Source organism: Haliotis rufescens, unplaced genomic scaffold (genome assembly GCF_023055435.1).
Source record: "Haliotis rufescens isolate VD_foot unplaced genomic scaffold, xgHalRufe1.0.p SCAF_9, whole genome shotgun sequence".
In the NCBI taxonomy this organism is placed as follows: domain Eukaryota; kingdom Metazoa; phylum Mollusca; class Gastropoda; order Lepetellida; family Haliotidae; genus Haliotis; species Haliotis rufescens.
This window is the reverse complement of record NW_025964383.1, coordinates 11,335,200-11,362,806: the sequence shown is the minus strand read 5'-3', so window position 1 is coordinate 11,362,806 and position 27,607 is coordinate 11,335,200. Positions and strand designations below refer to the sequence as shown.

At 37.7% G+C, this 27,607-nt stretch overlaps 1 protein-coding gene across 1 annotated transcript; it reads left to right on the top strand.

Moving 5' to 3' along the window:
* Positions 1 to 274: 274 nt before the first annotated feature.
* LOC124118087 (5'-nucleotidase domain-containing protein 2-like) lies at positions 275 to 5,798 on the top strand. The gene is made up of 3 exons (XM_048391094.1): positions 275 to 385; positions 5,119 to 5,183; positions 5,576 to 5,798. Exons 1-3 carry the CDS (start codon positions 275 to 277, stop codon positions 5,781 to 5,783), a joined length of 384 nt encoding a protein of 127 aa, XP_048247051.1. The 3' UTR covers positions 5,784 to 5,798.
* Positions 5,799 to 27,607: the final 21,809 nt, after the last annotated feature.

Below are 27,607 nucleotides of genomic sequence, written 5' to 3'. Positions count from 1 at the left end.
TACCAACCCTACCAGGATTCCCCAACCCTCAGCTGAGAGTTGTGTGTCATCTCTCGCTCCCCCATGAGATGATTTAGTGCTCCCCAGACTCCTCCTGCAGTATGGACCCCAGCATACCTCGTCCTTGTCTTCACCCTTCACAGAAAGGAAGAGTTTAGATAAATTACACCTCTCTGACCAGGATCGACATGTGAGGGTTCTACATTCGAGGGATCGATGTTAGAGGGATCAACATTCTAGAGATCTACATCGATACAGACTGATAAGACACAGAATGCCATACATCAAGATCAACATGGTCTACACTGTACTGACGAAGACTGTTGCGCTGACCAAGAACCACAACGACATGCCTATCAACATTCAGCAGGGGATCGACATTGACGTAAGGTTTATAGGGATCGCCATCACAGCTGGGATCAATACCCCTCACTCACTGAATCAATACCTTCTCATGCCTGACCGTTACCCGTTGGCCATTACGATCGATACCCATCATATCCGGATTACAAATCTATGTCTTATTACTATCGTTATACACCACCCCAAGAGTGCCATCAATTTCGACAATGATATGCAAATGGGCCCCCACCTGGCTGATTAATAGATCGACATTGATACCAATCTTCTAAGGATCGACATTGATACTTATTTTCTACGGATCAACATCAGGATTGACATGATTCCCTCCTCTCGTGGATCGACATCTGAGCGACAATGACAACCCCTTCCTGAGGGTCGACATCAAAATCGATATCAGGGGCATATTTTCTATCTCTAAAGAATGTCAGCAGTACTTTTAGCTCCTGAGATTGAAATATAATCTGCCTTCGCAATTGTCAAGCATTCAATGGTTCGGTATTTCAAGGCTTCGTTGAAGAATTCTGTACATGTACCATCGTCAACCATGAAACCTAAGCAATCAGACCCTTATTGTGTTTTTTTCAAAACCTCATCATTGACCATCACTTCACTATCAATGGAAGAGCATGTGTTATCCGTTTCATTCTTAACAGCTGAATGTTTCCCACCTGTTTGACGACCACGGCCACGGTGCATGATGCAGAATAGCCTTGTACAGTTGTCCTACATCCTAACGTACTGTATCAGCAAGACGGGTTACTCTATTGCATTTACATATATATATGAATCAAGGATCAAATTTAACTATGTTGGTTTGGAAACATGACAGTCTAGATTGGCATAGCCCTCCCTTATCTACTTCACGGAATCACGGCTCCTCTAGCCTGTGGTAGGGGTAGTCAGGTGATCAAGTCGTGTGAGGTGACTTTAGGTGACACAATGGGAATTACAGTGATGTGTTTTGGCAAAATGGTTTTAAATGCTTAAAACTTCAAGCACAATCCCAATTAAGTATAGAAAGGAGAAGGAATAAATGCATAGTGTGAGATGGGATAAGGATATATTCTGATATACATATACAATTTGATGTAAAATTTACAATGCTATTAATATTGTAATATCCTTTATATGCATCAGTATGTGAGAAATCATATTGTGTCAGGGTGACCGTCTCCCTACAGTCTGATATACAATATGTAGAGACATTCTTGTCATACGAGTATAGCTATATTCTTTCACACCATGAGGTGAGAAATCATATTGTGTCGGAGTGACAATCTCCCTGCAGTCTGATATACAATCAGTTGAGACATTCTTGTCATAAAAATATAGTTATATTCTTATGCACCACAAGGAGAGAAATCATACTGTGTCAGAGTGACAATCTCCCTGCAGTCTGATATACAATAAGTTGAGATATTCTTGTCATATGAGTATTGTTATATTCTTTCACACCATGAGGTGAGAAATCATATTGTGTTGGAGTGATAACCTTGTCATATGAGTATTGTTATATTCTTATGCACCGCAAGGTGATAAATCATACTGTGTCAGGGTGACAATCTCCCTGCAGTCTGATATACAATATGTTGAGACATTCTTGTCATACGAGTATAGCTATATTCTTTCACACCATGAGGTGAGAAATCATATTGTGTCGGAGTGACAATCTCCCTGCAGTCTGATATACAATCAGTTGAGACATTCTTGTCATAAAAATATAGTTATATTCTTATGCACCACTAGGTGAGAAATCATACTGTGTCAGGGTGACAATCTCCCTGCAGTCTGATATACAATAAGTTAAGATATTCTGGTCATATGAGAATTGCTATATTCTTTCACACCATGAGGTGAGAAATCATATTGTGTTGGAGTGATAACCTTGTCATATGAGTATTGTTATATTCTTATGCACCACAAGGTGAGAAATCATACTGTGTCAGAGTGGCAATCTCCCTGCAGTCTGATATACAATAAGTTGAGATATTCTTGTCATATGAGTATTGCTATATTCTTTCACACCATGAGGTGAAAAATCATATTGTGTTGGAGTGATAACCTTGTCATATGAGTATTGTTATATTCTTATGCACCACAAGGTGATAAATCATACTGTGTCAGGGTGACAATCTCCCTGCAGTCTGATATACCATATGTTGAGACATTCTTGTCATACGAGTATAGATATATTCTTTCACACCATGAGGTGAGAAATCATATTGTGTCGGAGTGACGATCTCCCTGCAGTCTGATATACAATAAGTTGGGGTATTCTTGTCATATGAGTATTGCTATATTCTTATGTACCACAAGGTGAGAAATCATACTGTGTCAGGGTGACAATCTCCCTGCAGTCTGATGTACAAAAAGTTGAGATATTCCTGTCATATGAGTATAGTTATATTCTTATGCGACACAAAGTGAGAAATCATATTGTGTCAGAGTGACAATCTCCCTGCAGTCTGATATACAATAAGTTGAGATATTCTTGTCATATGAGTATTGCTATATTCTTTCACACCATAAGGTGACAAATCATATTGTGTTGGAGTGTTAATCTTGTCATATGATTATTGTTATATTCTTATGTACCACAAGGTGAGAAATCATACTGTGTCAGGGTGACAATCTCCCTACAGTCTGATGTACAAAAAGTTGAGATATTCCTGTCATATGAGTATTGTTATATTCTTATGCGACACAAGGTGAGAAATCATATTGTGTCAGGGTGACAATCTCCCTGCAGTCTGATATACAATAAGTTGAGATATTCTTGTCATACGGGTATAGTTATATTCTTTCACACCATGAGGTGAGAAATCATCTTGTGTCTGAGTGACAATCTCCCTGCAGTCTGATATACAAGATGTTGAGACATTCTTGTCACACGAGTATAGTTATATTCTCTCACACCATGAGGTGAGAAATCATATTGTGTCGGAGTGAAAATCTCCCTGCAGTCTGGCATACAAACAGTTGAGATATTCTTGTCATATGAGTATACATGTAGTTATATTCTTATGCACCACAAGGTGAGAAATCATACTGTGTCAGGGTGACAATCTCCCTGCAGTCTGATATACAATAAGTTGAGATATTCTGGTCATATGATCATAGTTTTATTCTTATGCACCACAAGGTGAGCAATGATGCAGTGTTGGAGTGACAATCTCCCTGCAGTCTGATATACAATCAGTTGAGATATTCTTGTCATATGAGTATAGTTATATTCTTATGCACCACAAGGTGAGAAATCCTATTGTGTCAGGGTGACAATCTCCCTGCAGTCTGATATACAATATGTTGAGACATTCTTGTCATACGAGTATAGTCATTTTCTTTTACACCATGAGGTGAGAAATCATATTGTGTCGGAGTCACAATGTCCATGCAGTCTAACATACAATCAGTTGAGATATTCCTATCGTATGAGTATTGTTATATTCTTATGTACCACAAGGTGAGCAATGATACAGTGTTGGAGTGACAATCTCCCTGCAGTCTGATATACAATCAGTTGAGATATTCTTGTCATATGAGTATAGTTATATTCTTATGCACCACAAGGTGAGAAATCCTATTGTGTCAGGGTGACAATCTCCCTGCAGTCTGATATACAATATGTTGAGACATTCTTGTCATACGAGTATAGTCATTTTCTTTTACACCATGAGGTGAGAAATCATATTGTGTCGGAGTCACAATGTCCATGCAGTCTAACATACAATCAGTTGAGATATTCCTATCGTATGAGTATTGTTATATTCTTATGTACCACAAGGTGAGAAATGATACTGTGTGAGATATAGATGATGTGTAATGGTGGTTGGTAAAAGCATTGTTTATCTCATTGAGTTGACAATCTCCATGCAGTCTGATATACAATCAGTTGAGATATTCTTGTCATATGGGTATAGTTATATTCTTATGCACCACAAGGTGAGATGTAGAGGATGTGTAATTGTGGTAGTGGTAGTGGTAAATGCACTGTTTATCTCAATGAGTTGAATCATTGACGGTATTGATATTAAGGAATATTGAAGTTAAGGTCATCCTGAAAGAGCATGTATTCACAATATTTGGAGTATTTAAAAGTTGGCATTTGAGGAAAGTTAGGACTCATGACCTCTTTGTTGAGGCCTGGATTGCATCATTGTTGATGTGACCTCCATATAAAGCCAATGGCACCATAGCTCAAAATAGAAACATGTTGAAAACCTTAAATATGTGTCTTTATTCTTGATAATACAAAGCATTTTGTAATCTGTGAAGAAGAATCTTTAAATAACTAAATCACCAGCTGTTTGAAAAAGTCATGGCTGAGTGAAATGTCAATGACACTTTTTAAGGTCACTCAAAGAAATAATTTGATGTAGTTTTTCTTTTGTGGCCACAGTCAGCAATATTACAGCTTTGTCACATTTGCCTGTAAATAATCGAGTTGGACCAGGCAAACAGTCAACGTTGTTACATGGTTTTGACCTTATATTCTCAGGAAACAATTCTATCCAGGAAGTATTGGTAGTATGGTTTGGAGAGTTGATATTTTAGAAAATTTGTCTTTTGGAATGTCACCAGAAAGCAAATGAGATATTACGAATATGAGATACTAAGTTGATGTGAAAGCATATTTATGTGGTACTTCACATGTGAAATCATTTTGAAGTAGAGACTAACATTATGATGATTTTGAATGGTTGATGGTGGTGTGGATCTTGAGAAACCCAACTGACAGTATTGTTTATTTCCCAGTGTCAGGACAGCCCTGAACAGAGAGAAGTGATACGGGCATGGCTGAAGGAGAGAGATGATCTCAGGTGAGGCTGTCTGAAACCATCTGGGGCCAGGCTTGGAATAGATTGTAATGTAATGTCGGGAATGAAGAATGCAGCAAAGTTTCACTTCATCATTCCATTGGGCTACCTTCTACCCATTGCAAATTAAATAAAATACTTGTTCCATATATTTAGCAAGACTGTTTGACTTCCTTTCCTCTTTCTTGATGGTTTGCAGTAAACATGAAGATGTCTTTCAAACAGTGTTCTGATAATCACCTCTTTGTGAATGTTAATTTCTATGCTTAGAGTTTGGTTTATCATAGTCAGTATATAGCAACATGTGATCTGTTCAATGAGTTCAATGTTACGAATATTTCACATTTCCATAATATCAGTTGAATTTAATAATCATTATTTTACTTCTGTGGCAGAAACTACACAAAAGGCGTGTTCAATCCACGGTTTGGCAGTCTGTTTCGGACATACCACAATCCAACTTACTTCACTCGACGCCTGGCCCGGTTTGCTGACATGTACATGTCGAGTCTGACAAACCTGCTCCACTACTCAGTAGACCACTCCTTCTACCCACACCGAGTGTTGCTGCCACACGAACCAGGCCCCTTCTCCAAGTACTGAGTGGAAACAGTACACTGAAATAAACATGTACTATCATGGATTGGACACATTGGTAATTCAGTATTGAAGTCTTCTTGGAAATAATGGCCAAGTTAAAGAGCACATTGACCTTATTAGTGATGTGGAAGCATTGATGGTCTACTGCATGAGTATATAGGCCTACTTATGTCATTGAAACATTTCACTAGATGCACCCGGGGACAATACTGGCATCAAAGCATTTATACTTAACTAGTGATCGGACCTAATATTGACATTGAAGTATTCAATGGACTATTACCTGGACCTGGTACTGACATTGAAGTATTGATGGTCTATTGCACTGGTACCTCGACCTAATACTGACATTGAAGCATTGATGGTCTACTCCGTTAGTACCTGGCCCTGATAGTGACTTTGAAGCATTGATGGCCTACTCCGTTAGTACCTGGCCCTTATACCGACATTGAAGTATTAATGGTCTACTGCGTTAGTACCTGGCCCTAATACTGACATTGAAGCATTGATGGTCTACTCTGTTAGTACCTGGCCCTTATACTGACATTGACGCACTGATGGTGTACTCCGTTAGTACCTGGCCCTAATACTGACATTGAATCATTGATGGTCTACTCCGTTAGTACCTGGCCCTTATACTGACATTGACGCACTGATGGTGTACTCAGTTAGTACCTGGCCCTAATACTGACATTGAATCATTGATGGTCTACTCCGTTAGTACCTGGCCCTTATACTAACATTGAATCATTGATGGTGTACTGCGTTAGTATCACAATATTTCAACGAGTCCTCTGAAAGGCTGCCCTTTTTTCTCCTCAAAAGATGCAATACTTTGCCAAGATATGTACTTCTCTGACAATATATGTAATATATTTTACCTATCCTAATTAGTGGAGGATCATAAGTGTTGATCAATTAATGCTCAGTTGTATGAATCTCATTATTACATCACAAATGGGATATGTTGCACCCTGTTCATTATGGTAGCTTGAAGTAGAACATTTAAGTAAAAAAGGACTCGTGGTTGTTGTTTATCGTACAATAAAGCACTGCCCCTCATGGTTTATTCTCCCTGCAGTGTTTTATTGAATGATAAACAATGACCACGACTCATTTATTTCTTATATGGGATATCAACATTATGTACGGTCTGTTTAAGAATGATGATAAAAGCTTTAAACATATTTACCCGTATTTAAATAATGATGACGCCCTCAATAGAATGTCCATTTTAATAGTCATGATCATCGTCGTTTTTCAAGATGTTAGTTATTAAATCAATCTGATGTTTTAGATAATACATGTGATACTAAAACAGATACGTTTAGAACACTGTGTGTGGTAGCACGTGTTGATAATACACTGGATGTGCTCATCAGCAAAGGATGCAGAGTGCATCACAGTATTATGGTTCACAGTCTGTCCTCGGCATCAGTTAATTCAAGGTATAAGTTGGGTGTAACATTAGTTGTTTCCTTATAACAGAAGATATCCCCATTGTGTTTTTCTGTTAAAATGATGATGGGTCCATGTGTAGGTATTAAGACTGTTATATAGATCCCTAACTTACTCAACATTCATGTATATATGCATTAGCCCTTCATGTAAACCACTGCCATTTGACACATGGAGCACCTTAATCGCACCAATAACATTTTGAATCTTGTATATTGATTTTTTTTCAGAAATGAATTTTATTTGATGAGATCAGCAGAAATCAAATGCAATAAAAGTAGTCAACACAACTTTATCTTTGTTAGATTACTTGGTTTATGGATGACGAAACAATTCAACTGTTCTCAAAAACATTAATTGAAAATCGAAAGTTTTACCACTTTACACTATTGACCTACTTTGATGCTTCCTTTGCTCATCCCTGCCCCTGTTAAAATTGGGTAATAAGGAGTAAATTAGCTGTACCTCGAGCTTATCCTAACAAACAGCTACAATGGTGATAAGTCTCTGTGACTTTGTGCCCGACTGGTTTGGATCCTTGCTCATACTTCAGTCACTGGTTTGCATGGTCGAAACTGGAAATAATAACCCATAACTGGACGTCTGTTTACCTCATGCTGTGGAGATAAAGATTTACTTACTCACAATCAGTTCTGGAAGTAGTTGGCAAATAAATCAGTAAGGAAAACGACCTGAGAAGATCGTGTTTGGAAATATTTTTCAGCAACTTGTGCTTCTCGTCAGAGGTGTCAGTGATTGTCCTCGAGGTGACATGCAGATGTCATGCTCACTGACTTGGTTTATGCATGTCATCATATCCGAATTGCGTAGATCAATGCTCATGACGTCAATACCTCGATTGTCTGGTCCATACTTGATTATTTACAGCTGGGATATTGCTGAGTGTGGCGTGAAACAAACAAACAGTAATAAAAACTGCTGTTATTTAAGATTATTATTTCTTTGTGAAAACCAAGCAATTAAAAATACCATTTTGCTCTAACAAACTATGATTTGTATTAAGTCTGTGATATATTTTAGAAAAGTGTGATTTATGTGTGATTGTTTGAAGACTGTCGAGCTGATTTTTATAAATTGGTTTCGATAAGTTAAATTGTAGGTTAGGCTTCTTTTTAAGCAACATTTTTGTTGCCATTTGTAATTATTTCAGCAAAAATTGTTTACGCATATGCTGGTACTTCATGCATTGCAGTTTGTTTTATTGTAGGATGATTGTTGTGGTTACTCTAGATCTATTGTTAATTATATGTATTTAGGTATGAAATATAAAAAAAATGATGGTAAATGACTGCACTGATTCAGATTTATGTGTACGTTTGTTTCATTGTTCTGCTTTATGAATGTCTTTCATGGACATACTTATAATGACAACCCAGTGTGTTCCAATGTCCACCCATTCAGAAGGAAACAAGACATATAGATCATCTAAACTAATGACAAACACAAAGGCCCAGAGTGCTCCTATGTCAATCCATATAGAAGGAAACAAGACATATAGATCATCTGAACTAATGACAAACACAAAGGTCCAGAGTGATCCTATGGCAATCCATATAGAAGGATTCAAGAAATATAGATCATCTAAACTAATGACAAACTACAAGGTCAAGAGTGCTCCTATGACAATCCATATAGAAGGAAACAAGATATATAGATCATCTAAACTAATGACAAAATACTAAGGCCCAGAGTGCTCCTATGTCAATCCATATAGAAGGAAACAAGACATATAGATCATCTAAACTAATGCCAAACACAAAGGCCGAGAGTGCTCCTATGTCAATCCATATAGAAGGAAACAAGACATATAGATCATCTGAACTAATGACAAACACAAAGGTCCAGAGTGCTCCTATGTCAATCCATATAGAAGGAAACAAGACATATAGATCATCTGAACTGATGACAAACACAAAGATCCAGAGTGATCCTATGTCAATCCATATAGAAGGAAACAAGACATATAGATCATCTGAACTAATGACAAACACAAAGGTCCAGAGTGATCCTATGGCAATCCATATAGAAGGATTCAAGAAATATAGATCATCTAAACTAATGACAAACTACAAGGTCAAGAGTGCTCCTATGACAATCCATATAGAAGGAAACAAGATATATAGATCATCTAAACTAATGACAAAACACTAAGGCCCAGAGTGCTCCTATGGCAATCCATATAGAAGGAAACAATACATATAGATCATCTAAACTAATAACAAACACAAAGGCCGAGAGTGTTCCTATGTCAATCCATATAGAAGGAAACAAGACTTATAGATCATCTAAACTAATGACAAACTACAAGGTCAAGAGTGCTCCTATGACAATCCATATAGAAGGAAACAAGACATATAGATCATCTGAACTAATGACAAACACAAAGGTCCAGAGTGCTCCTATGGCAATCCATATAGAAGGAAACAAGAAATATAGATCATCTAAACTAATGACAAACACAAAGGTCCAGAGGGCCCCTATGGCAATCCATATAGAAGGAAACAAGACATATAGATCATCTAAACTAATGACAAACACAAAGGCCGAGAGTGTTCCTATGTCAATCCATATAGAAGGAAACAAGACATATAGATCATCTAAACTAATGACAAACTACTTGGTCAAGAGTGTTCCTATGTCAATCAATATAGAAGGAAACAAGACATATAGATCATCTAAACTAATGACAAACACAAAGGCCCAGAATGCTCCTATGCCAATCCATATAGAAGGAAACAAGACATATAGATCATCTGAACTGATGACAAACACAAAGGTCCAGAGTGATCCTATGGCAATCCATATAGAAGGATTCAAGAAATATAGATCATCTAAACTAATGACAAACTACAAGGTCCAGAGTGCTCCTATGACAATCCATATAGAAGGAAACAAGACATAAAGATTATCTAAACTAATGACAAACACAAAGGCCCAGAGTGCTCCTATGTCAATCCATATAGAAGGAAACAAGACATATAGATCATCTAAACTAATGACAAACTACAAGGTCAAGAGTGCTCCTATGTCAATCCATATAGAAGGAAACAAGGCATATATATCATCTAAACTAATGACAAACACTAAGGCCCAGAGTGCTCCTATGTCAATCCATATAGAAGGAAACAAGACATATAGATCATCTGAACTAATGACAAACACAAAGGTCCAGAGTGCTCCTATGTCAATCCATATAGAAGGAAACAAGACATATAGATCATCTAAACTAATGACAAACACAAAGGCCGAGAGTGTTCCTATGTCAATCCATATAGAAGGAAACAAGACATATAGATCATCTAAACTAATGACAAACTACAAGGTCAAGAGTCCTCCTATGACAATCCATATAGAAGGAAACAAGATATATAGATTATCTAATCTAATGACAAACACAAAGGCCCAGAATGCTCCTATGTCAATCCATATCGAAGGAAACAAGACATATAGATCATCTGAACTAATAACAAACACAAAGGCCCAGAGTGCTCCTATGGCAATCCATATAGAAGGAAACAAGACATATAGATCATCTAAACTAATGACAAACTACAAGGTCAAGAGTGCTCCTATGACAATCCATATAGAAGGAAACAAGACATAAAGATTATCTAAACTAATGACAAACACATAGGCCCAGAGTGCTCCTATGTCAATCCATATAGAAGGAAACAAGACATATAGATCATCAAAACTAATGACAAACTACAAGGTCAAGAGTGCTCCTATGTCAATCCATATAGAAGGAAACAAGGCATATATATCATCTAAACTAATGACAAACACTAAGGCCCAGAGTGCTCCAATGTCAATCCATATAAAAGGAAACAAGACATATAGATCATCTGAACTAATGACAAACACAAAGGTCCAGGTTGCTCCTATGGCAATCCATATAGAAGGAAACAAGACATATAGATCATCTAAACTAGTGACAAACACAAAGGCCGAGAGTGTTCCTATGTCAATCCATATAGAAGGAAACAAGACATATAGATCATCTAAACTAATGACAAACTACAAGGTCAAGAGTGCTCCTATGACAATCCATATAGAAGGAAACAAGACATATAGATTATCTAAACTAATGACAAACACAAAGGCCCAGAATGCTCCTATGTCAATCCATATAGAAGGAAACAAGACATATAGATCATCTAAACTAATGACAAACACAAAGGCCCAGAGTGCTCCTATGTCAATCCATATAGAAGGAAACAAGACATATAGATCATCTGAACTAATGACAAACACAAAGGTCCAGAGTGCTCCTATGTCAATCCATATAGAAGGAAACAATACATATAGATCATCTGAACTAATGACAAACACAAAGGTACAGAGGGCCCCTATGGCAATCCATATAGAAGGAAACAAGACATATAGATCATCTGAACTAATGACAAACACAAAGGCCGAGAGTGTTCCTATGTCAATCCATATAGAAGGAAACAAGACATATATATCATCTAAACTAATGACAAACTGCTTGGTCAAGAGTGTTCCTATGTCAATCAATATAGAAGGAAACAAGACATATAGATCATCTAAACTAATGACAAACACAAAGGCCCAGAATGCTCCTATGCCAATCCATATAGAAGGAAACAAGACATATAGATCATCTGAACTGATGACAAACACAAAGGTCCAGAGTGATCCTATGGCAATCCATATAGAAGGATTCAAGAAATATAGATCATCTAAACTAATGACAAACTACAAGGTCAAGAGTGCTCCTATGCCAATCCATATAGAAGGAAACAAGACATAAAGATTATCTAAACTAATGACAAACACAAAGGCCCAGAGTGCTCCTATGTCAATACATATAGAAGGAAACAAGACATATAGATCATCTAAACTAATGACAAACTACAAGGTCAAGAGTGCTCCTATGTCAGTCCATATAGAAGGAAACAAGGCATATATATCATCTAAACTAATGACAAACTACAAGGTCAAGAGTGCTCCTATGTCAATCCATATAGAAGGAAACAAGACATATAGATCATCTGAACTAATGACAAACACAAAGGTCCAGAGTGCTCCTATGTCAATCCATATAGAAGGAAACAAGACATATAGATCATCTAAACTAATGACAAACACAAAGGCCGAGAGTGTTCCTATGTCAATCCATATAGAAGGAAACAAGACATATAGATCATCTAAACTAATGACAAACTACAAGGTCAAGAGACCTCCTATGACAATCCATATAGAAGGAAACAAGATATATAGATTATCTAAACTAATGACAAACACAAAGGCCCAGAGTGCTCCTATGTCAATCCATATAGAAGGAAACAAGACATATAGATCATCTAAACTAATGACAAACTACAAGGTCAAGAGTGCTCCTATGTCAGTCCATATAGAAGGAAACAAGGCATATATATCATCTAAACTAATGACAAACTACAAGGTCAAGAGTGCTCCTATGTCAATCCATATAGAAGGAAACAAGACATATAGATCATCTAAACTAATGACAAACACAAAGGTCCAGAGTGCTCCTATGTCAATCCATATAGAAGGAAACAAGACATATAGATCATCTAAACTAATGACAAACACAAAGGCCGAGAGTGTTCCTATGTCAATCCATATAGAAGGAAACAAGACATATAGATCATCTAAACTAATGACAAACTACAAGGTCAAGAGACCTCCTATGACAATCCATATAGAAGGAAACAAGATATATAGATTATCTAAACTAATGACAAACACAAAGGCCCAGAATGCTCCTATGTCAATCCATATAGAAGGAAACAAGACATATAGATCATCTAAACTAATGCCAAACACAAAGGCCGAGAGTGCTCCTATGTCAATCCATATAGAAGGAAACAAGACATATAGATCATCTGAACTAATGACAAACACAAAGGTCCAGAGTGCTCCTATGTCAATCCATATAGAAGGAAACAAGACATATAGATCATCTAAACTAATGACAAACACAAAGGCCCAGAGTGCTCCTATGCCAATCCATATAGAAGGAAACAAGACATATAGATCATCTGAACTGATGACAAACACAAAGGTCCAGAGTGATCCTATGGCAATCCATATAGAAGGAAACAAGACATATAGATCATCTAAACTAATAACAAACACAAAGGCCCGGAGTGCTCCTATGTCAATCCATATAGAAGGAAACAAGACATATAGATCATCTAAACTAATGACAAACTACAAGGTCAAGAGTCCTCCTATGCCAATCCATATAGAAGGAAACAAGACATATAGATCATCTAAACTAATGACAAACTACAAGGTCAAGAGTGCTCCTATGAAAATCCATATAGAAGGAAACAAGACATAAAGATTATCTAAACTAATGACAAACACAAAGGCCCAGAGTGCTCCTATGTCAATCCATATAGAAGGAAACAAGACATATAGATCATCTAAACTAATGACAAACTACAAGGTCAAGAGTGCTCCTATGTCAATCCATATAGAAGGAAACAAGGCATATATATCATCTAAACTAATGACAAACACTAAGGCCCAGAGTGCTCCTATGTCAATCCATATAGAAGGAAACAAGACATATAGATCATCTGAACTAATGACAAACACAAAGGTCCAGGTTGCTCCTATGGCAATCCATATAGAAGGAAACAAGACATATAGATCATCTAAACTAATGACAAACACAAAGGCCGAGAGTGTTCCTATGTCAATCCATATAGAAGGAAACAAGACATATAGATCATCTAAACTAATGACAAACTACAAGGTCAAGAGTGCTCCTATGACAATCCATATAGAAGGAAACAAGACATATAGATTATCTAAACTAATGACAAACACAAAGGCCCAGAGTTCTCCTATGTCAATCCATATAGAAGGAAACAAGACATATAGATCATGTAAACTAATGACAAACACTAAGGCCGAGAGTGCTCCTATGTCAATCCATATAGAAGGAAACAAGACATATAGATCATCTGAACTAATGACAAACACAAAGGTCCAGAGTGCTCCTATGTCAATCCATATAGAAGGAAACAAGACATATAGATCATCTGAACTAATGACAAACACAAAGGTCCAAAGGGCCCCAATGTCAATCCATATAGAAGGAAACAAGACATATAGATCATCTAAACTAATGACAAACTACAAGGTCAAGAGTGCTCCTATGCCAATCCATATAGAAGGAAACAAGACATATAGATCATCTAAACTAATGAAAAACTACAAGGTCAAGAGTGCTCCTATGACAATCCATATAGAAGGAAACAAGACATAAAGATTATCTAAACTAATGACAAACACATAGGCCCAGAGTGCTCCTATGCCAATCCATATAGAAGGAAAAAAGATATATAAATCATTTAAACTAATGACAAACTACAAGGTCAAGAGTGCTCCTATGTCAATCCATATAGAAGGAAACAAGGCATATATATCATCTAAACTAATGACAAACACTAAAGCCCAGAGTGCTCCTATGTCAATCCATATAAAAGGAAACAAGACATATAGATCATCTGAACTAATGACAAACACAAAGGTCCAGGTTGCTCCTATGGCAATCCATATAGAAGGAAACAAGACATATAGATCATCTAAACTAGTGACAAACACAAAGGCCGAGAGTGTTCCTATGTCAATCCATATAGAAGGAAACAAGACATATAGATCATCTAAACTAATGACAAACTACAAGGTCAAGAGTGCTCCTATGACAATCCATATAGAAGGAAACAAGACATATAGATTATCTAAACTAATGACAAACACAAAGGCCCAGAATGCTCCTATGTCCATCCATATAGAAGGAAACAAGACATGTAGATCATCTAAACTAATGACAAACACAAAGGCCCAGAGTGCTCCTATGTCAATCCATATAGAAAGAAACAAGACATATAGATCATCTGAACTAATGACAAACACAAAGGTCCAGAGTGCTCCTATGTCAATCCATATAGAAGGAAACAAGACATATAGATCATCTGAACTAATGACAAACACAAAGGTCCAGAGGGCCCCTATGGCAATCCATATAGAAGGAAACAAGACATATAGATCATCTAAACTAATGACAAACACAAAGGCCGAGAGTGTTCCTATGTCAATCCATATAGAAGGAAACAAGACATATAGATCATCTAAACTAATGACAAACTACTTGGTCAAGAGTGTTCCTATGTCAATCAATATAGAAGGAAACAAGACATATAGATCATCTAAACTAATGACAAACACAAAGGCCCAGAATGCTCCTATGCCAATCCATATAGAAGGAAACAAGACATATCGATCATCTGAACTGATGACAAACACAAAGATCCAGAGTGATCCTATGGCAATCCATATAGAAGGATTCAAGAAATATAGATCATCTAAACTAATGACAAACTACAAGGTCCAGAGTGCTCCTATGACAATCCATATAGAAGGAAACAAGACATAAAGATTATCTAAACTAATGACAAACACAAAGGCCCAGAGTGCTCCTATGTCAATCCATATAGAAGGAAACAAGACATATAGATCATCTAAACTAATGACAAACTACAAGGTCAAGAGTGCTCCTATGTCAATCCATATAGAAGGAAACAAGGCATATATATCATCTAAACTAATGACAAACTACAAGGTCAAGAGTGCTCCTATGTCAATCCATATAGAAGGAAACAAGATATATAGATCATCTGAACTAATGACAAACACAAAGGTCCAGAGTGCTCCTATGTCAATCCATATAGAAGGAAACAAGACATATAGATCATCTAAACTAATGACAAACACAAAGGCCGAGAGTGTTCCTATGTCAATCCATATAGAAGGAAACAAGACATATAGATCATCTAAACTAATGACAAACTACAAGGTCAAGAGTCCTCCTATGACAATCCATATAGAAGGAAACAAGATATATAGATTATCTAAACAAATGACAAACACAAAGGCCCAGAATGCTCCTATGTCAATCCATATAGAAGGAAACAAGACATATAGATCATCTAAACTAATGCCAAACACAAAGGCCCAGAGTGCTCCTATGTCAATCCATATAGAAGGAAACAAGACATATAGATCATCTGAACTAATGACAAACACAAAGGTCCAGAGTGCTCCTATGTCAATCCATATAGAAGGAAACAAGACATATAGATCATCTAAACTAATGACAAACACAAAGGCCCAGAGTGCTCCTATGCCAATCCATATAGAAGGAAACAAGACATATAGATCATCTGAACTGATGACAAACACAAAGGTCCAGAGTGATCCTATGGCAATCCATATAGAAGGAAACAAGACATATAGATCATCTAAACTAATAACAAACACAAAGGCACAGAGTGCTCCTATGGCAATCCATATAGAAGGAAACAAGACATATAGATCATCTAAACTAATGACAAACTACAAGGTCCAGAGTGCTCCTATGTCAATCCATATAGAAGGAAACAAGACATATAGATCATCTAAACTAATGACAAACACAAAGGCCCAGAGTGCTCCTATGCCAATCCATATAGAAGGAAACAAGACATATAGATCATCTGAACTGATGACAAACACAAAGGTCCAGAGTGATCCTATGGCAATCCATATAGAAGGAAACAAGACATATAGATCATCTAAACTAATAACAAACACAAAGGCCCGGAGTGCTCCTATGTCAATCCATATAGAAGGAAACAAGACATATAGATCATCTAAACTAATGACAAACTACAAGGTCAAGAGTCCTCCTATGCCAATCCATATAGAAGGAAACAAGACATATAGATCATCTAAACTAATGACAAACTACAAGGTCAAGAGTGCTCCTATGAAAATCCATATAGAAGGAAACAAGACATAAAGATTATCTAAACTAATGACAAACACAAAGGCCCAGAGTGCTCCTATGTCAATCCATATAGAAGGAAACAAGACATATAGATCATCTAAACTAATGACAAACTACAAGGTCAAGAGTGCTCCTATGTCAATCCATATAGAAGGAAACAAGGCATATATATCATCTAAACTAATGACAAACACTAAGGCCCAGAGTGCTCCTATGTCAATCCATATAGAAGGAAACAAGACATATAGATCATCTGAACTAATGACAAACACAAAGGTCCAGGTTGCTCCTATGGCAATCCATATAGAAGGAAACAAGACATATAGATCATCTAAACTAATGACAAACACAAAGGCCGAGAGTGTTCCTATGTCAATCCATATAGAAGGAAACAAGACATATAGATCATCTAAACTAATGACAAACTACAAGGTCAAGAGTGCTCCTATGACAATCCATATAGAAGGAAACAAGACATATAGATTATCTAAACTAATGACAAACACAAAGGCCCAGAGTTCTCCTATGTCAATCCATATAGAAGGAAACAAGACATATAGATCATGTAAACTAATGACAAACACTAAGGCCGAGAGTGCTCCTATGTCAATCCATATAGAAGGAAACAAGACATATAGATCATCTGAACTAATGACAAACACAAAGGTCCAGAGTGCTCCTATGTCAATCCATATAGAAGGAAACAAGACATATAGATCATCTGAACTAATGACAAACACAAAGGTCCAAAGGGCCCCAATGTCAATCCATATAGAAGGAAACAAGACATATAGATCATCTAAACTAATGACAAACTACAAGGTCAAGAGTGCTCCTATGCCAATCCATATAGAAGGAAACAAGACATATAGATCATCTAAACTAATGAAAAACTACAAGGTCAAGAGTGCTCCTATGACAATCCATATAGAAGGAAACAAGACATAAAGATTATCTAAACTAATGACAAACACATAGGCCCAGAGTGCTCCTATGCCAATCCATATAGAAGGAAAAAAGATATATAAATCATTTAAACTAATGACAAACTACAAGGTCAAGAGTGCTCCTATGTCAATCCATATAGAAGGAAACAAGGCATATATATCATCTAAACTAATGACAAACACTAAGGCCCAGAGTGCTCCTATGTCAATCCATATAAAAGGAAACAAGACATATAGATCATCTGAACTAATGACAAACACAAAGGTCCAGGTTGCTCCTATGGCAATCCATATAGAAGGAAACAAGACATATAGATCATCTAAACTAATGACAAACACAAAGGCCGAGAGTGTTCCTATGTCAATCCATATAGAAGGAAACAAGACATATAGATCATCTAAACTAATGACAAACTACAAGGTCAAGAGTGCTCCTATGACAATCCATATAGAAGGAAACAAGACATATAGATTATCTAAACTAATGACAAACACAAAGGCCCAGAATGCTCCTATGTCAATCCATATAGAAGGAAACAAGACATGTAGATCATCTAAACTAATGACAAACACAAAGGCCCAGAGTGCTCCTATGTCAATCCATATAGAAAGAAACAAGACATATAGATCATCTGAACTAATGACAAACACAAAGGTCCAGAGTGCTCCTATGTCAATCCATATAGAAGGAAACAAGACATATAGATCATCTGAACTAATGACAAACACAAAGGTCCAGAGGGCCCCTATGGCAATCCATATAGAAGGAAACAAGACATATAGATCATCTAAACTAATGACAAACACAAAGGCCGAGAGTGTTCCTATGTCAATCCATATAGAAGGAAACAAGACATATAGATCATCTAAACTAATGACAAACTACTTGGTCAAGAGTGTTCCTATGTCAATCAATATAGAAGGAAACAAGACATATAGATCATCTAAACTAATGACAAACACAAAGGCCCAGAATGCTCCTATGCCAATCCATATAGAAGGAAACAAGACATATCGATCATCTGAACTGATGACAAACACAAAGATCCAGAGTGATCCTATGGCAATCCATATAGAAGGATTCAAGAAATATAGATCATCTAAACTAATGACAAACTACAAGGTCCAGAGTGCTCCTATGACAATCCATATAGAAGGAAACAAGACATAAAGATTATCTAAACTAATGACAAACACAAAGGCCCAGAGTGCTCCTATGTCAATCCATATAGAAGGAAACAAGACATATAGATCATCTAAACTAATGACAAACTACAAGGTCAAGAGTGCTCCTATGTCAATCCATATAGAAGGAAACAAGGCATATATATCATCTAAACTAATGACAAACTACAAGGTCAAGAGTGCTCCTATGTCAATCCATATAGAAGGAAACAAGATATATAGATCATCTGAACTAATGACAAACACAAAGGTCAAGAGTGCTCCTATGTCAATCCATATAGAAGGAAAGAAGACATATAGATCATCTAAACTAATGACAAACACAAAGGCCGAGAGTGTTCCTATGTCAATCCATATAGAAGGAAACAAGACATATAGATCATCTAAACTAATGACAAACTACAAGGTCAAGAGTCCTCCTATGACAATCCATATAGAAGGAAACAAGATATATAGATTATCTAAACAAATGACAAACACAAAGGCCCAGAATGCTCCTATGTCAATCCATATAGAAGGAAACAAGACATATAGATCATCTAAACTAATGCCAAACACAAAGGCCCAGAGTGCTCCTATGTCAATCCATATAGAAGGAAACAAGACATATAGATCATCTGAACTAATGACAAACACAAAGGTCCAGAGTGCTCCTATGTCAATCCATATAGAAGGAAACAAGACATATAGATCATCTAAACTAATGACAAACACAAAGGCCCAGAGTGCTCCTATGCCAATCCATATAGAAGGAAACAAGACATATAGATCATCTGAACTGATGACAAACACAAAGGTCCAGAGTGATCCTATGGCAATCCATATAGAAGGAAACAAGACATATAGATCATCTAAACTAATAACAAACACAAAGGCCCAGAGTGCTCCTATGGCAATCCATATAGAAGGAAACAAGACATATAGATCATCTAAACTAATGACAAACTACAAGGTCCAGAGTGCTCCTATGTCAATCCATATAGAAGGAAACAAGACATATAGATCATCTGAACTAATGACAAACACAAAGGTCCAGAGTGCTCCTATGTCAATCCATATAGAAGGAAACAAGGCATATATATCATCTAAACTAATGACAAACACTAAGGCCCAGAGTGCTCCTATGTCAATCCATATAGAAGGAAACAAGACATATAGATCATCTGAACTAATGACAAACACAAAGGTCCAGGTTGCTCCTATGGCAATCCATATAGAAGGAAACAAGACATATAGATCATCTAAACTAATGACAAACACAAAGGCCGAGAGTGTTCCTATGTCAATCAATATAGAAGGAAACAAGACATATAGATCATCTAAACTAATGACAAACTACAAGGTCAAGAGTGCTCCTATGACAATCCATATAGAAGGAAACAAGACATATAGATTATCTAAACTAATGACAAACACAAAGGCCCAGAGTTCTCCTATGTCAATCCTTATAGAAGGAAACAAGACATATAGATCATGTAAACTAATGACAAACACTAAGGCCCAGAGTGCTCCTATGTCAATCCATATAGAAGGAAACAAGACATATAGATCATCTAAACTAATGACAAACACAAAGGTCCAGGTTGCTCCTATGGCAATCCATATAGAAGGAAACAAGACATATAGATCATCTAAACTAATGACAAACACAAAGGCCGAGAGTGTTCCTATGTCAATCCATATAGAAGGAAACAAGACATATAGATCATCTAAACTAATGACAAACTACAAGGTCAAGAGTGCTCCTATGACAATCCATATAGAAGGAAACAAGACATATAGATTATCTAAACTAATGACAAACACAAAGGCCCAGAGTTCTCCTATGTCAATCCATATAGAAGGAAACAAGACATATAGATCATGTAAACTAATGACAAACACTAAGGCCGAGAGTGCTCCTATGTCAATCCATATAGAAGGAAACAAGACATATAGATCATCTGAACTAATGACAAACACAAAGGTCCAGAGTGCTCCTATGTCAATCCATATAGAAGGAAACAAGACATATAGATCATCTGAACTAATGACAAACACAAAGGTCCAAAGGGCCCCAATGTCAATCCATATAGAAGGAAACAAGACATATAGATCATCTAAACTAATGACAAACACAAAGGCCCAGAGTTCTCCTATGTCAATCCATATAGAAGGAAACAAGTCATATAGATCATCTGAACTAATGACAAACTCCAAGGCCCAGAGTGCTCCTATGTCCATCCATACAGGTGAGGTGAAATTGGGTTTAACATCATGTTCAAGATTATTGCACTTTTGCACTTGTAAAGCACCCTGTATGCACGTGTGTGTCAGTGTGTGGCTGCATGTCCTGCTCCGGATTTATGACGATTTTATGGTGTATTCCACTGAGATACCATGTACAGTATACTGACTCCGAGCCAAAAAGTATTTCCTTTAGCCCCTTAATGTCGAGCGTCAGGCAATAAGAAGTACCACCTTTCAAACTATTTGGTTGTGATGCGCCTTTGGATTGAACACTCGACCTTCCACTCACCGGGCAGACACTCTACCACTAAAACACAGAGGTGGTCCCATATGGAAGGAAACATGGACATACAGATCATCAAAACTAATGACATACTCCAAGGTACAGAAGGGTCTTACGTTCCCACATACAGACGGAAACATTAACATACTGATCATCTAGACTAATGATGAAATCCAAGCAATAGTAAGCCACTGACATTTTCGATGATTATACATGTTAGCCTCAGGCTTTCTCAGGCTAAGCCTATGAGTCGAAAAGGACAGCCTCAAGTCTTATCACGTTTATCACAAGAGTATGCATGGATTAAACAAACGAATGATCACACACTAACCTGGGATTTGAATGTATAATCTTATCCCGGAAATTCAATTCTACTAGTGATATGTCGTCACCTTGACGTCATCAGCTCCACCTAACATACACCCAAGCATGTGAGAGGTTAACCAGTGGTTGATACTGAACATAAAACCAAGTGTGGGAGACGTAAATAAGTGGTTGAAACTGAACGTACAACCCAGCATGGGAGAGGTAAACCAGTGGTTGATACTGAACATACAACCAAGCATTGGGTGAGTGAACCAGTGGTTGATACTGAACATACAGCCCAACATGTGAAAGGTAAGCCAATAGTTGATACTGAACATACAACCAATCATGTGGAAAGTCAACCAATTGTTGATACTGAACATACAACCCAGCATGTAAGAGGTAAAGTAGTGGTTGATACTGAACATACAACCAATCATGTGGGAAGTAAACCAATAGTTGATACTGAACATACAACCCAACATGTAAGAGGTAAACCAATGATTGATACTGAACATACAACCTAGCATGGAAGTTGTAAACCAGTGGTTGATACTGAACATACAACCAAGCATTGGGTGAGTGAACCAGTGGTTGATACAGACCATACAACCCAGCATGTGGGAGGTAAGCCAATAGTTGATACTGAACATACAACCCAGTATGTAAGAGGTAAACTAGTGGTTGATACTGAACATACAACCCAACATGTGGGAAGTAAACCAGTGGTTGATACTGAACATACAACCCAGCATGGGAGTGGTAAACCAGTGGTTGATACTGAACATACAACCAAGCATTGAGTGAGTGAATTTTAAGGGTATGAACATTTTCACTTGAACTAGTTGAACAATAACCATGATGACAACTTTATCATGGGGGAATATTTGGTGGTTGGGTAGCCTAGTGGTTGAAGCGTTCACTCTCATTCTGAAGACCCAGGTTTGATTCCTGCCACATAGCTGCGATATTGCTGAGTGTGGCGTAAAACATCAAACAAAGCTAAAAGCCGCAAACTTAGTCACGTGGGGATTCCAGGTTGAAGTTGGTCCCCGTCAACATGATCAACCTATGCTAGTTGTAAAAGATAACTTAATGGATCGGGTGATCAGGCTCGCTGACTTGTTTGAGCCATGTCATTGTATCCCAATTGTGTGGATCGATGCTCATGATGTCAATCACTGGATAGTCTGGTCCAGACTTGATTATTTACAGCCCGCTGTCATATAGCTGGAATATGGCTGAGTGCAGAGTTAAACAACAAACATCAACATGATTCTACAACCTGCTCTTGTGGATACCATTTTGAGGATCCTACACATAACTTCTTTTCAGGTCTTAACTATTGCAATATGTTCTATTACATGTGTTTTAAACATATTTTTTTCATAGTGAACTGGATTTGCAAACAAGCCGATGGCTTATCTAAATGATGCTCAAATACAAAATAAGTATTAATAAAATACTAATTCTATACTATTGCAAACTATCAGTTGAGCAATAATGTAATCATCTGATTATAAGTAGATAATGAAGGAGAAGTCCATATTGATTAAATCTATCAGATTCTGAGATAAATGCACGTATTGATTGATTTATTTCAATGTTTTCTTGTACATTATTTTCAACAATTCCGTATAAAGCTTTCTTATATCATATCCATGCTGTATAATAATACCTATTATTTCTAATAATAGCATAATTTGGACAAACAAATAAGTAATGAATGGTATTTTTATATTTGATTTGAATGTATAATCTTATCCCGGAAATTCAATTCTACTAGTGATATGTCGTCACCGTGACGACCGGGTTACCGTCAGCTCCACCTAACATACACCCAAGCGTGTGAGAGGTTAACCAGTGGTTGATACAGAACATACAACCCAGCATGTGGGAGGTAAGCCAATAGTTGATACTGAACATACAACCCAGTATGTAAGAGGTAAACTAGTGGTTGATACTGAACATACAACCCAACATGTGGGAAGTACACCAGAGGTTGATACTGGAAATACAACCCAGCATGGGAGTGGTAAATCAGTGGTTGATACTGAACATACAACCAAGCATTGAGTGAGTGAACCAGTGGTTGATACAGAACATACAACCCAGCATGTGAGAGGTAAGCCAACAGTTGATACTGAACATACAACCAATCATGTGGAAAGTAAACCAATTGTTGATACTGAACATACAACCCAGCATGTAAGAGGTAAAGTAGTGGTTGATACTGAACATACAACCCAACATGTGGGAAGTAAACTAGTGGTTGATACTGAACATACAACCCATCATGTGGGAAGTAAACCAATTGTTGATACTGAACATACAACCCAGCATGTGGATGTAAACCAGTTGTTCATATTGAACATACAACCAGGCATGTACGAGGTAAACCAGTTGTTGATACTGAACATACAACCCAGCATGTAACAGGTAAACTAGTGGTTGATACTGAACATACAACCCAGCATATGAGGGATAAACCAGTGGTTGATACTGAACATACAACCCAACATGTGGAAAGTTAACCAGTAGTTGATACTGAACATACAACCAAGCATGTGAGGGGTAAACCAGTAGTTGATACTGAACATACAACCTAGCATGTAAGAGGTAAACCAGTGATTGATACTAAACATACAACCCAGCATAGTAGAGGTAAACTAGTGGCTGACACCGTACATACAACCCAACATGTGAGACGTAAACCAGTGGTTGATACGGAACATACAACCCAGCACGGGAGAGGGAAACTAGTGGTTGATACTGAATATGCAACTAAGTACGGGAGAGGGAAACTAGTGGTTGATACTGAACATGCATCCGAGCATGGGAGAGATAAACTAGTGGTTGATACTCAACATGCAACCCAGCATGGGAGAGGGAAACTAGTGGTTGATACTCAACATGCAACCCAGCACGGGAGAGGGAAACTAGTGGTTGATACTGAACATGCAACCCAGCATGGGAGAGGGAAACTAGTGGTTGATACAGAACATGCAACCTAGCATGGGAGAGGGAAACTAGTGGTTAATACTGACAAACAACCCAGCATGGGAGAGGGAAACTAGTGGTTGATACTGAACATACAACCCAGCATGGGTGAGGGAAACTAGTGGTTGATACTGAATATGCAACTAAGTACGGGAGAGGGAAACTAGTGGTTGATACAGAACATGCAACCCAGCATGGGAGAGGGAAACTAGTGGTTGATACTGAACATACAACCAAACATGTGGAAGGCAATCCAGTGGTTGATACTGAACATACAACCCAGCATGTGAGAGGGAAACTAGTGGTTGATACTAAACATTCAACCCAACACGGGAGAGGGAAACTAGCTAGTGGTTGATACTGAACATACAACCAAGCATATCGGAGGTAAACTAGTGGTTGATACTGAACATACAACCCAGCATGGGATAGGTGGAAACAAGTGGTAGATACTGAACATACAACCCAGCATGGGAGAGGTAAATCAGTGGTTGATACTGAACATACAGCCAAGCATGAGTTATTCGTTGGATATAGACAATGAACGTGTCATGCGACCTGGGTCAGGCAAATCAGCGAAACTGTCTGTCTGCATGTTATGTTGTATTGTTCCACTGTCTGGTGTGTCCAAACACGGCTACCTGAACTGTTTGTCATATCCGACTGTTTGTGTGTCTGAATATGTGTTCTTAGGTCTGTTTGTACATCCGACGTTTGTTGTGTCATACTTTAGTGATTCGGATGCCCGACTGTTGATGTTTTAGTTAACCATATGGACTATCTGTAAGTATATGTTAGGACAAGAGTAACCATGTCTCTCATCATGGGCCTGTCACAGATATTAAAATGTAGGTGGATGTTTGAAGATAGTGTACACGTTAACCCATCATGTTGAAAGATCATTACTAAATGAGTGTGGTTAAGGGTCACTTCAGTATTTCAGTTATATCACGGTGTGTCAGCTTCATGTTGACTGCAATCAAGTGATGCGGGTCTTGGATGTTCACCTCTTTGTTGAAACCCACGAGCAGAGTTAGAATGACTAAATATTTCAAACAACATTCAGGACCATCAACATTTTGGGAAATCATTTTAATCACATGATAGAATATATATTTAGACTATACGACACCAATAATACAAGTGTATGTGAGATAACGGTACATGTGATTGTGATACTCCCTCAACATCAAGTCTTATATCTCCCACAACATAAAACTGCAAACGATGGTCAGTGTGCAAGAAGTCTTTTCAGCTTATTTTACTGTATGTCAAATTTGTGTAACTACCATATTACTACATGTAGACATTCGTCCAGCCAGTCACTTCTAACATAACATACTGCATGAAACAAAATGCAAAATAATAATACATGACGTGAAAACTCATGTGTACTTCACCCAACAAAAGATCACTGTGATCATATCCTCACCCATCACATTTTGATGGCAAGAAGCATTCAACTCACACAATCGAGTCAAGTGTCCATTCGGGCAAGAGGGTTCACTCGGATTTTAGATGTGTTTGATTTCAAATCAAAATTCTGCCTCTCTATTCTGTGTTTTTCACAGAAGTAAAGGTGACTTGTCTATTTATTACCAAATAAGGATTACACATGTGTGGTTGTTTGTATCAGTCCATACTTATATCATGTCAGTTTTAAAGTGTTAGCCTATTGAGATACCATGCCGCAGTTTAACATGGACACCCCACTGAGACACAGTATAGACCCCGAGCCGACCAGTCCTTGTTTTGTCCGTCCTGGCCTGTACATCCTAGCGCTAAAAGTTTTGACTCGTGTAACGATAGGTTAATTGAGTTATTGAAACAAAACATGGTAAGGTGAGGATGAGATCATGATTGTTGCATGCACGTGTTTGTCTGGCTGCTTGTATGTGTGCGGACGCGCTGTTTTTTGTAGTGCTAGCACACTTAATGTCGAGCTCCAGGCAGGGTAACAAGAAATACCATCATGTAATGTCTTTTGGCATGACGTGGTCAGGGGATTGAAACACTGACCCCCCCCCCCCCCCCCCCCCCCCCCTCTCTATCCACTACACCCTGGAAGCGGCATTTTGTGTGCATAGTTAGGAGACTTAGCAGTTATATCATATAAAGATATTCACTGATCAGTAACTGATAGGATCACAGTATTATTTATTGTGTATTATATATGCAGATGTATATATATATACATCTAATTAGTATATGAGGATAAAAGTGAGTGAGTGAGGTGGGTTTGACGCCGCTATTAACAGTATTCAAGTTATATCGCGGCGCGCCAGCTTAATTTGGGAGGAAAGCCCGAAACGATGCAGGTGTCAGACGTTGACCACTTCAGTGAAACACACGAGCACGTGTATGGTGCTGACAAACCTAGAAACATAATCGAGGAGAACCAGTAATCGAACCCACAATCACAGGTTTCTGGCGTGGCCAAGGGACGCAACTCTGCACAGCGAATCGCGGCGCCTCAGACGACCGGACCTCCCGTACCCCCTTATGAGGATAATAGGACAAAAGTACAACATATATACAATAACAGTGGACATACATGTAGCTGACA

Coding starts and splice junctions, on each gene's coding strand:
- LOC124118087 (XM_048391094.1), top strand. CDS start 275: ATGCCATACATCAAGATCAACATGGTCTACACTGTACTGACGAAGACT. Junction 386..5,118: donor AGCAGGGGATCGACATTGAC/GTAAGGTTTATA, acceptor TTTATTTCCCAG/TGTCAGGACAGCCCTGAACA. Junction 5,184..5,575: donor AAGGAGAGAGATGATCTCAG/GTGAGGCTGTCT, acceptor CTTCTGTGGCAG/AAACTACACAAAAGGCGTGT.